The 12,394-nt window shown below is 40.1% G+C and overlaps 1 protein-coding gene across 1 annotated transcript in view; it reads left to right on the forward strand.

Moving 5' to 3' along the window:
• The window catches only part of rhd (Rh blood group, D antigen), a 54,587-nt gene that overhangs the window by 24,859 nt on the left and 17,334 nt on the right, over positions 1-12,394 (forward strand). Inside the window, exons 6-8 of the mRNA XM_043717645.2 lie at positions 1,915-2,052; positions 3,854-3,987; positions 6,123-6,205. Coding sequence (XP_043573580.2) covers positions 1,915-2,052; positions 3,854-3,987; positions 6,123-6,205 — 355 coding nt within the window. The remainder of the gene's footprint in view (positions 1-1,914; positions 2,053-3,853; positions 3,988-6,122; positions 6,206-12,394) is intronic.

Consider the following 12,394-nt stretch of genomic DNA (forward strand, 5'->3'; position numbering starts at 1 on the left):
ACACTCATGTATTGAAGCTCACATATGTACAGAACACCCTCAGTTTTCTGAACATCAATTATCCGAATGTTTGATTATCCGAACAAGTTCTCAAGGTCCTGTAAATGCTTCCTTTGTTTATGATCAGATCAGTTCGTGGGTGGCACGGTGGTTAGCACTACTGCCTCACAGCACCAGAGACCAGGTTCAATTCCCACCTCAGGCGACTGACTGTGTAGAGTTTGCACATTCTCCCCGTGTCTGCGTGGGTTTCCTCCGGGTGCTCCAGTTTCCTCCCACAGTCCAAAAATGTGCAGGTTAGGTGAATTGGCCATGTTAAATTGCCCGTAGTGTTAGGGGCAGGGGTAAATGTAGGGGAATGGGTCTGGGTGGGTTGTGCTTCGGCGGGTCGGTGTGGACTTGTTGGGCCGAAGGGCCTGTTTCCTCACTGTAAGTAATCTAATCTAATCAGTTATCTGAACAAAATACTCTCAGCCCATCTTGTTCGGATAATCGAGGTTGTTCTGCAGATGACAATTTCGTGAGATACCAGAGTGTATCTTATGTCTTTGGAATTATGTGCCAGGAAGGAGTCAATGCCTTCTGCAAGCAAGAAAAATGACTTCCAGGAAAAATAAAATTTCTGAGTTGAGAACATTCAATCAATTTTGGTGTGGAAATTGAGTGTTCCACAAGCAGAGATGCAGGTAAATGTGGCAAAAGCTATCTCCACCAGGTTTCCAACTAATCATAATTCCTTATCATTTTAATATAATTCAAATAAAATGAGTCTATTCAGTGTAGGTGACAATTTTATTCCAAAGAATAAGGTAGGGAACAAAGTAATAAATTTATTTGCCTGGTCAATGCTCACATTTCTGACCTATACAGAAATATCTCTCACTCAGGATTTGGGATGAGATTATGGCAAGGCAGATCAGCTCGGAGAGCAGTGCATGATGGGATTTCTAGCCCTTTCATTTGAATTCCTGTTCTTTGAAGTCTTGCTTTACCTCTTGTGATCTAAAAATTTTATTCTCATCTTTTTCTCGCTTTTGCTCTTCATTGTGACTCCACTTCCAGCTTTCTCTCCATGTTACTCTTTTAGATTCTGATGTTTTCTCTGTGCTGTGTGACTTATCAACATACTTCTGTGGACCGCTCTTTCTTTCCAATAAATAATTTACATGTCATTGATTGCACAGAGTTTTACTTAATGATCAAATTTTTTATCTAACATCTGGAAAGGTGCTCATAATTTATAACATTTTTGGTTAATAGTTTTTTGATGGTCCAGAACTTGAGTATTGTTGAAAACAGACACATTTCGTCAAAGATTTTTATCTGGCACTCATCAGGATAATTCACAAGAATATCAATTTAAGATCTTCCCCTTCAATTCATATTCTTGTGAACTCTACTGATGAGCATAAGACAAAAGTCGAACAAAATGTGCCTTTTTACCTTTTTTTGGTAAAGACAGACTCTATAATATTTGAGAAAAATATTAGAATATTAATATTAGCAGTGCACCACCACTTCCCCTATGACCCTTCACAAAGTTATAGCTTGTATCAGTGGACCAGAGCTTTGAGACTTTCAGCTTTTGAGATTTTACAGAGAGCAGGCAAGAGTTGTTGAAAAAAACAAGAGTAGAAAAACTCTAACAAATTAAACACAAGACGCTAATTTATGAGAGATGAAGGAGACTGATCCTAAACAATTTTGTTGCTGCGGTTTGCTGTACCTAAAAATGAATAGTTAGCAACCTCTGTTCATTTTGAACACAATTTTAAATAATATATCCAAATCCATGCCATGAAAATTTGAACAACAACCTATGTACAGGATTCTATCTTTCTACATCCAGTGTTTAAAATCATTGTTCAGAAATAATGGATGTATTACACAAATCTTTTAATCATGTCCCTACAGTCACATATCCGCAATGCTACGCTGGCAGGAGGAGTTGCTGTTGGGCTTTCTGCTCCTTTGATACCATCTGCTTACATTGCAATGATAATCGGCTTCATTGCTGGTGTTATCTCTACCCTGGGGATGAAATACTTGAAGGTAATATTGAAACTAAATCAGATATAAAACATTTATACAGGTTCCTCTTCAATTCTGTTGTCATTTAGTGTCTTTTTCAAACACCAAGAGTGAAAATTGAGTTTGCAGGACTTGCAGGACCAGCAGTTTGCAGTGCAAAGTCCTGTAAAACCCAGGTTGTTAAATGAACCTAAAGTCTCACAAATGCAGTGCTGTGAGCAGTTCTGGCCACCTCCTCTTAGAAAGGAAATATTGGTCTCAGAGGTGTGGGACATAAATTTACTAGAAAATAAATGGACTCCCAATCAATCTACATGGAGAGATTAAACAAATAGGGATGTATTCTCTGAAATATAGGAGCCTAAGGGATGAGTTTTTATTAACTCATTCATGGGATGAGGGCACCAGTAGATAACCAGCATTTATTGCCCATCCCTAATTACCCAGAGGGCAGTTAAGAGTCAACCACATTGCAGTGGGTCTGAAGTCACATGTAGACCAGACCAGGTGAGGATGGCAGTTTCCTTCCCTAAAGGACGTTAGTGAACCAGATGGTTTTTTTCCCAACAATCAGTGATGTATTTCTTGTCATTACAGACTTTTGATTCCAGATATTTAGTGAATTTAAATTCCACCATCTACCATGGCAGGATTTGAACCCAGGTCCCCAGAACATTACCTTGGGTCTCTGGGTTAAGAGTCCAGCAATAATACCACTAGGCCATTGCCTCCCCGTTAGTTGACTGAGCATTCAAGTTGGTAAGGGTAACAGACAGGGTAGGTTTGGAGAAAATATTCCCATTGAATCCACGACTGGGGAGGTGGCCATAATAAAAAAAATTACAGCCAGATCTTTCAAGGGTGAAATTAGGAACCTGAATGGGGAAGGGATAGACATTTAGAGCTCTCTTATGCAAATGAAAATTGATGAAAGAACAATTGTTAACCCGAAAACTGAGAATAATAGATTTTTATTGGTCAAAAGTGTTAGAGTATGGAGACATTGTACATGTACAGAATTCACTCACCACAATCTCTCTAAATGATAGAATAGACTCAAGGGACTAAATGGCCTACTCTAGTTCCTTAATTCCCATTCTGTTAACATGACAGATCTTATATTAACTGGCCCATCATAATTCAAGAATACATCTTTTCAATGTTTGTCAGCCACTTACTGGATTTTCTGGAAGCTACTGTTAGTACACAGATGGTTATCAGAACAGTTTGGAGAAAGTCTGCTTAAGAAGCTCTCTAGCTAAGCAAGCCAAATGCATAAACATATGTCAATGTAAGAATGCATTCATCCATGCAGACTGCAGGGCCTGGTTTTGATCTCTGGTTTCTGTAGATTTGGCTCATCATAACTGAACTGCTGTACTAAGGCACAGAGAAGGAAAGCAGTTGACAAAACACCTACTGTTGATTGATGTTCAGTGACTTGGACTGGAGAGTGTACAACTGTGGGGAGTAGGCATATGTTCAGTCCTGGCACACATCCAAAGTTGAGCTACCTGCTAATACTCACTGTCAAAGCTTACATGTGACGAATGGGCAGTTGGGTCAGGAACCAGAGGGTTACAGGCATATGTGAAACTGTACACCTGCAAGAGCAATACTTTGAAGAGAGGGAGGAGAAACCTAAAAATATATTTTTTAAAAGGTGCTTTCACTGTCAAACTAATCATACTCACATGGTCAAGGTTCCATTATTGCATTTGTCAGGGTTAATTTTCGATAAAGTGCTCTGAAGTGTAGCTGCTGTCTTTGCTTGTTTACATATATATGTAGACCATGTCTAACATTCTAGCATCTTTTCTAGGGCAGATTGGAATTATATTTGAAACTCCATGATACTTCTGGCATTTTATATACCCATGGCTTACCTGGAATTATAGGATGCATAGTGTATGTTGTCCTACTTTCAGTGCCCTCTGTGAGTGAGGATTTGCAAAGGTATGTTTTCAAAGGTAATGCTAAAATTACTATCTGAGACATCTTGCTACATACGTGTCTGAGTGCATGATGCATTCATACACAAATGAATTTATTCATCATTTTAATGAAGGAGTTATTACATTAAATCTCTTTGAACTCCTTATATATGACCTTTCTTTTACATCAGTATGATTCATGTTGCTTTCTAAGAAACATTCCACTTTCATTTTCAGTAAGTTCTGTATCATTCTCTCTTTTTATATTTTTTCCAAATTTATTTTTAGTCTAGTTTCCATGAAGTAGAGAATTCTTCAGTTTCTTTTCCTATTTCATATAATTTTACATTGAAGAATTGAACATTTCTGTTTTTAGCATTTGTGTCAGAATTATACACTTTCAACTGAAACAGACTGTCCATAAAATTGTCACAGACTGACCAAGTAAGCATGTTGGTCTTTGAATTAGATTTTAGTGTAATTTTAGTAAGTTATTTCATTTTCAATTAGTCTCAATATGATTTCCATAAGTGACCCACTTCACACGTGATTCTGTAACTTTGGAATACTTCTCTCACAGAAAATAATAGTTTTACATAAAGACAAGAGAACAATGTTAATTTACCTCACGCTGAACAATTGGGGAGTTAATAAGTGCTAAGTCCAGGTGGCAAGCAAAAAACCCCTCCAAATATACAGTTGTGTTTGGAGATATGGAGGGCAATAGTCTCACCTGCAGGAAATATTGGCTTACTAATCATTGAACATTTGATTGTCAGGTGCAATTGGATTTTCTATACTAATTTGTTAAATAAATTGGTTTCTGCTCAGGTTCACAAAGTAAAGGTTCACAAAGTCCCTTTCTTGAAACGTGGATCACAATTGCTCTGGCAGAGGAAAGAGAACTTGACAAAGTAGAGGTCCAAGATGTTCCTGAGCAGGAGGGTCAATTCTCCAAGATTTAATAACAGTGGAAACCACCTTTGAATTTCACCTGAGCATAGAATCAGAAAGATGTGTTATCTGAGTCAGTATTAGTGTTCCATCAATTCATATTGGTGAGTGCTGAAATTTCTCTTTTGTTCCCAGCTCAACCATGTTTGTTGGTTGTATTGTTTTGTTTTTGAATTCAATCTTCAGTTAGAAGATGATCAGCTATATTAGGCTTGGGGCAACACAACAGCAACCAGATGGAGTGGTGATAAGAATGGACCAATTCATAGCTGTGGGAAAAACCTCTAGCACCACTATGGGCTAAACTGGTAGAGCTTGGAGCACCTCTCTTTTAAAATTAGATGGAAAAGCCTTGGTTGGGGTTTGGGCAGTAATCTTTGGTGAGAGCACTACACAGATACTGACTATAGTCATTGCAGGGAGAGCAGTTTACTACATTTGATTGATAGCCTGTGGCTTGGCTGGCTGGTGACAGGAAACGGACTGACTACAGATTGATTAGTAAGTTAGTTCCTGTCCACAGTCTGTGCATTCACTCTTGCTCCATTGCTGCTTTCTGTACCTTCTTCTTCTCCTCATCTGAGACCATATGTTTAAAGTTCAAAGAGTTGAGATCATAAATATTACCTGTTGCATCATCCTTAAGTCATAGCTATACTTAGTTCATTTGGCAATGTGCCACAAAATCTAGATTCCTTTGCTAAATCGATTAAATTGGAGTGTTCTCTCAAAAAACCAGCACAGGTACATTGGGGCAAATGGCCTCTTAAATGTTCTAAGGTTCTCTCATTCTATGCAAAACCTGATATAAGCTTTATAGCAAAAAATGACTTTAAAGTTGCAGAATTCTAGTGATCCTGCTTAATACTGACACTAGGAGTAAAGTTGAAGAGATATCCTATTCTGCAGCAATCATGTAATTTTCATTAGCACAAAACATGATGTATTTATCTTCCATCTAACCATATTCTAATTAGTTTATTGTGATTTCTATGGTCTCTGATTCCTAAATAAGAGTGTAATTTTCAAGTCCACCAGTCCAGCCCAAATTGAAAATACACATTTATGCCATAGAACTTTTCATTTTAATGTCTGCCTGCATGACTAATTTTTCTTGATGATGCCCCAACAATTCTGTAGACTTGTAACAAGTACACTCATAGGTTTCTCAATTTTATACTCTGTGGATTTTTCTGTTTTCAGAGTTAAGGTGTCGCATACAGACTACTGGCAAACAGCTTTGTTTGTTACCATGACAATGGGCAGTTTAACAGGATTTGTCACAGGTGAGAGACAGCTGTCATCCATGAGTGATGCAATAGAATCTGGGTACAGAAAATGATCTAACTAGTTCTGAGAGATTAAAATTTCTCCAGCCTAATGATTTTCTAAATATTTTAAAACTGTTGTCAAGCAAACAATGAATGCTGAGCGGGTTTGTGTAACTGCCAACATTACATCAGCATTACAGAATTGTTAGAATGAATGTCTTTTCCTGACAGAATTTTATGGCCACAACAACTTGTATTTAGATGACAGCTTTAATATAGAAAAAGTCTCCAAAAGTGCTTCACAGGAGATGTCTATGTGGACAATGAGACAAATGTAAGAATTTACAAAGCAAGTGTTGCCTTTGGCAGACTTCAAAGATAGCCTGGGAATGAAAAGGAATAACTCTGCCACCCTAACTGAGAGTTTGTAATGTAATCACCTGCCTGCTCTGCTACACACCCACAAGACTTGGGCAATGTAGCAGCATTTTACCAAGAAGCTCAATTAATGGCATAGCAGCTGCATTCAGAATCATCTGAAGATCAGATAACAATGTGAAATACCAGATACTCACATGCTCATTCAAACTGGCATGCCAAGTATCCATACCATTTTGAGACAGTCACAACTGAGTTGGCCTGGTCATGTAAGTGGAATGCTAAAGTGAATTCTTCATTACAGAGCTTGTGTCTGGGAGTCAATACAGTGATACAAGTTTCACTTAGGAATTTTGATAAGAACTTCAAGCCCTGGAAGAAGTCTGTCCAAGATTGCAGAACCTAGCACAACAAAAAATAGAAATGGTAAGTGGCGTCCTTCCAAACCAAAAACACATCAGGCAGAGGGAAAGCAGAGGACAAGAAATCTCAAGTCAGCAACTCATCCAAAATTCAATCATCTGCTGTATCCTGTTCAATGTTTAGCAGAATCCTCTGGGCATAGACTGGCCTCAGTGGTCACTTAGGATCCATGGGAACCCTGCCAACATCCAATCACTTTCTGAAAAAAGAACAAAGTTTGACACTGAGCTGCATGAGGTGTTATTGGGATTTGGTCAAAGAGGTAGATTTTAAACATTTTTTTTTAGCTTGTAAAGAGGGAAATAGAAGGAATTTCTGAAATTGCAGAACTTAGGGCCTAAACAGCTTGGGGAGTGGAAACCAGAGAAAGAGTAATTAATATCTGGAATGCTCAAGAGGGTAGAAGTGAAAGACTGCAGATGGTTTTTGGGCTGGTGGAGATTATCAGCATAAAGAGATGAGACCGTGCAGGAATTTGAAAATAAGGTCTCATCACTGATGTAGAAAACTCATGTGAATCATCTTGGAAGATTTTAGTAGATTAAAAGCGCTGTGTAAACACACATTATTGTGGCCATAAAATTCAGTTAGGAAAAGACCTGCATTCTAATAATTCGAAGATGTTAACATAACGTTGGCAGTTACACAAATCTGGCCAGTATTCAAAGCACCGTGGGCGGCACGGTGGCACAGTGGTTAGCACTGCTGCCTCACAGCGCCGGAGACCCGGGTTCAATTCCCGCCTCAGGCGACTGACTGTGTGGAGTTTGCACGTTCTCCCCGTGTCTGCGTGGGTTTCCTCCGGGTGCTCCGGTTTCCTCCCACAGTCCAAAGATGTGCAGGTCAGGTGAATTGGCCACGCTAAATTGCCCGTAGTGTTAGGTAAGGGGTAAATGTAGGTGTATGGGTGGGTTGCGCTTCGGCGGGTCGGTGTGGACTTGTTGGGCCGAAGGGCCTGTTTCCACAATGTAATGTAATCTAATCTAATCACTGGGTGAATGTGTCTTCGTGCAAGTTAAAAATCACACAACACCAGATTATAGTCCAACAGGTTTAATTGGAAGCACACTAGCTTTCAGGTGATGAAGGAGCGATGCTCCGAAAGCTAGTGCCTCCAATTAAACCTGTTGGACTCTAACCTGGTGTTGTGTGATTTTCACTTTGTACACCCCAGTCCAACACCGACATCTCCAAATCGTGCAAGTTAGGACAAAAACAGTGCTAACATGGAAGATCTCAAATTCATGGAGGATAGAATGTGGGAGATCAGCATGGAGTGAATTGGAATAGTCGAGACTAGAGGCCACAGGGTTGTGGCCTTTTTGATGGGTTTTCAGCAGCAAATGAGGAGAGGAGGGGTTTGAGCACTGTTATGGTGCTAGAAAAGGTGGTTTTAGTGATAATGTGGATTCGTCATTGGAAACTCATCTTGGGTCAAATATGAAATCAGGTTGTGAAGAGTCTTATTCTGCAACAGGCAGTTTCCAGGGAGTGGGATGGAATAGGTGACTCAGGAATGGATTTATTTTTACTGACGAGTGAATAACTACAATATTCTGTGTGTTCAGCTGGAGGTAATTTCCACTTATCCAGTACTGGATGAAATAGCCTGACAGTTTAGATACAGTGAAGAGGTAGGGGTACGTGGTGGTGAGTTAGATCTGGGTGAGATGGTGTGCACATGGAACTGTCACTCCATTTTCAGACAGTGTCACTGAGAGGCAGCAAGTAGCTGTGAAATAGGAGGGGGCTGAGATCGAAGAACACAAGAGATAACAACACAGTCGTAGGAAGAGAGATCATTGCAGATGATTTTCAGGCTGTGGCTGGAAAGGTAAGATTGGAAGTGAGTGAGTGCAGTGTCAACTATATTACAACAGTAGAGAAGCTTTGGAGGAAGATGATACAGTTAAACATGTCAAAGACTGCATACAGGTTGAGTACGATGAAGAGTTTTTGATAGGAAAGTAATCACATTGTATCTTTTATTGGATTAGATTGAGGACAATAAAAGTTGTGAATGCTGGTGATGACATCTTTGAAGGAACTCTTAGGATTGTCTGATCAGTTAAAGTGAAAGATAGACTATTATTGATGGTGGAGTTCAGGTAATTGGCTTAGTTTTGTGGTACGTTCTCTCAGGAATGGAAAGCTTATCTTTGCATGAGGATAATAGACTGCGTAAAGCAGAGAAAATTCTTGTGGATTTTGACAGAGGTAGGTTGGATGGTGACAATGATCATCGAGAGTTGGACAATGTATTCATGGCTCCTCGGATGCCGCCTGACCGACTGTACTTTTCTAGCGTCAAAATTTTTTATTCTGATCTCCAGCATCTGCAGTCCTCACTTTCTCCATATTCATGGATTAGGACAGATGACACTAATACTTGAATTGAAGTACTGATCTCAGAAGAAATAGTGATAAAGGTAGGGCGGTGTTAATGTGAAAAAAAACAAACTATAGCCTTAACAAATGAAATGCATTCCAGAATGAAAGTTCCTTAATTTGATTGTGTAGGAACTGTAGCAATACATGAAAATCGATGGAAGAACATAAGTAATTAATTAATGAAAATGTTATTTGAATTATCATTTAAACATTGTAAAACTAAAGGATTCGTATTTGCAGAGGTTTCAGTGATTTTCAAGTTTGCAGATTGAGAGTCAAGGCAGAGAAACTTTCAGTTTCAGCGGTATCTCAGAGAGTACGCAGAGGAACCTTGATTATCTGAACAACACGGACAGGGAGTATATTGTTGGATAGTCCATTGTTTGGATAATCAAATGCCGGATAAGACAGTTTAGCCAAGCATCGGGACCTTCAATCTCGCTGGATAATCCAAAATTCGGATAATCGAATGCAGGATAATTAAGTTAAAAATCACACAACACCAGGTTATAGTCCAACAGGTTTAATTGGAAGCACACTAGCTTTCGGAGCGATGCTCCTTCATCAGGTGATTGTGGAGGGCTTGATCGTAACGCAGAATTTATAGCAAAAAATTTGCAGTGTGATGTAACTGAAATTATGCATTGAAAGATTGATTGTCTGTTAAGCCTTTCATCTGTTAGAATACAGTGATAGTTTAAATTCTTTCATGTGTAAATCACAAAAGCCTTTTTTTTAATGTTGCATTCTCGGGTTAGCTGTTAACAATGGTGATAGCTAGACAATATGTTGAAGGTGTTAGCCCACTGTGTTCTCTGTCTATGACCTGATGTTTAGATTGATTCTAATCTAAAAAGTGAGATAACAGAGTTTTACATAAATTCATGCAGTTTTTGAGCTCAGAGTTCTACATGAATGTATGCAGTTTTTGAGCAACACACCTCACAAAGACCTTTCCCACAATGTAACTCTGCAAGTACAAATTCACCACACAAAATATATGTGTGCATGTGGGTCTTTGTCTGTCTGTGTGTGTATGTCTGTCTAGGGTGAGGGTTGTGAGTGTGAGAAAGTGTGTGTGTGTAGTGAGTGCAGAGTGTCTTAAGTCTGTGAGGGGGTGCATGTGTGGGAGTGTGTGTGTCTATAAGGGTGTGTGTGGGTGTCTGTGTGCGCGTCTGTGTGTACCTGTGTCCGTGTGTATGTGAGTGTGTGTGTGTGTAGGAATATCTGTCTCTGTGTGTGTAGTGCAATGGTGATCACCTGTAATGTGACATGAACCCAAGGTCCCGGTTGAGGCCCTCCCTATGGGTACCGAACTTAGCTATCAGCCTCTGCACTCTCCTATGCTGCCTGTCCCGAAGTCCACCTTGGAGGATGGTCACCCGAAGGTCCGAGGCTGAATGTCCTGGACCACTGAAGTGCTCCCCAACTGGGAGGGAACCCTCCTGTCTGTTGATTGTTGTGCGGTGCCCATTCATCCGTTGTCGTAGCCTTTGCTCGGTTTCTCCAATGTACCATGCCTCCGGGCATCCCTGCCTGCAATGTATAAGATAGACAACGTTGGCTGAGTCACATGAGTACCTGCCATGTACAAGGTGGGAGGTGTTCCTACGCGTAATAGTGGTATCTATGTCCACAATCTGACAGGTCTTGCAGCGTCCACCGTGACAGGGTTGTATGGAGTTGTCCTGAGAACCGGGCAGTTTGCTACGAACAATGATCTATTTGAGGTTTGGCGGTTGTTTAAAAGCAAGTAGTGGAGGTGTGGGAAAGGTCTTGGTGAGGTGTGTTGCAGGTCACGAAGAACATGGCGTAATTTTTCAGCCCCTGGGAAGTACTGAACAACAAATGGTACCCTGTCAGTTGCAGCACGTGTCTGTCACCTGAGGAGGTCATTACGGTTCCTTGCTGTGGCATGTCGGAACTGGCGGTCGATGAGTTGAGCATCATACCCCGTTCTTGTGAGGGCATCCTTGATACTTCCAGGTGTCTGTCACGTCCCTCCTCATCTGAGCAGATCCAGTGTATGCATAGGGCTTGTCCATAGGGAATGGCTGTTTTAATATGTTTTGGGTGGAAGCTGGAGAAGTGTAGCATTGTGAGGTTATCTGTGGGTTTGCGGTAGAGTGTGGTGCTGAGGTGTCCGTCCTTGATGTGGTGAATTTGTACTTGCAGAGTTACATTGCACTTTGCTCAAAAACTGCATACATTCATGTAGAACTCTGAGCTCAAAAACTGCATGAATTTATGTAAAACTCTGTTATCTCACTTTTTAGATTAGAATCAATTTAAACTTCAGGTCATAGACAGAGAACACAGGGGGCTAACACCTTCAACATATTGTCTAGCTATCACCATTGTTAACAGCTAACCCGAGAATGCAACTTTAAAAAAAAGAGTTTTGTGATTTACACAAAGAAGTGAAACTATCACTGTATTCTAACAGATGAAAGGCTTAACAGACAATCAATCTTTCAATGTATAATTTCAGTTACATCACACTGCAAATGTTTGCTATAAATTCTGTGTTACGATCGAGCCCTCCACAATCACTTGATGAAGGAGCATCGCTCCGAAAGCTAGTGTGCTTCCAATTAAACCTGTTGTACTATAACCTGGTGCTGTGTGATTTTTAACTTTGTACACCCCAGTCCAACACCGGCATCTCCAAATCATGATAATTAAGGTTCCTCCGCATTTATCAACTGAACCACATTGTTTTTCTAACTTATTAAAGTGACACAATTCCTCCCTCTACTGGTCATTTTGATCATTGCACCAGAGTCTATCTCAGTACGTTTTTCAGTAATTGGTGATGGCTTTGTTCAGAAAGGTAAAAGTTAGAGTCATAGAGAGGTACAGCACGGAAAAAGACCCTTCAGTCCAACTTGCCCATGCTGACCAGATATCCCAACACAATCTAGTCCCCCGTACCAACACCCGGCCCATATCCCTCTAAACCCTTCCTATTCATATACCCATCCAGATGCCTTTTAAATATTGCAATTGTAC

This window comes from Chiloscyllium plagiosum, unplaced genomic scaffold (genome assembly GCF_037043375.1).
Source record: "Chiloscyllium plagiosum isolate Xiang-an unplaced genomic scaffold, Cpla_swu_hap1 HiC_scaffold_30, whole genome shotgun sequence".
Lineage (NCBI taxonomy): Eukaryota > Metazoa > Chordata > Chondrichthyes > Orectolobiformes > Hemiscylliidae > Chiloscyllium > Chiloscyllium plagiosum.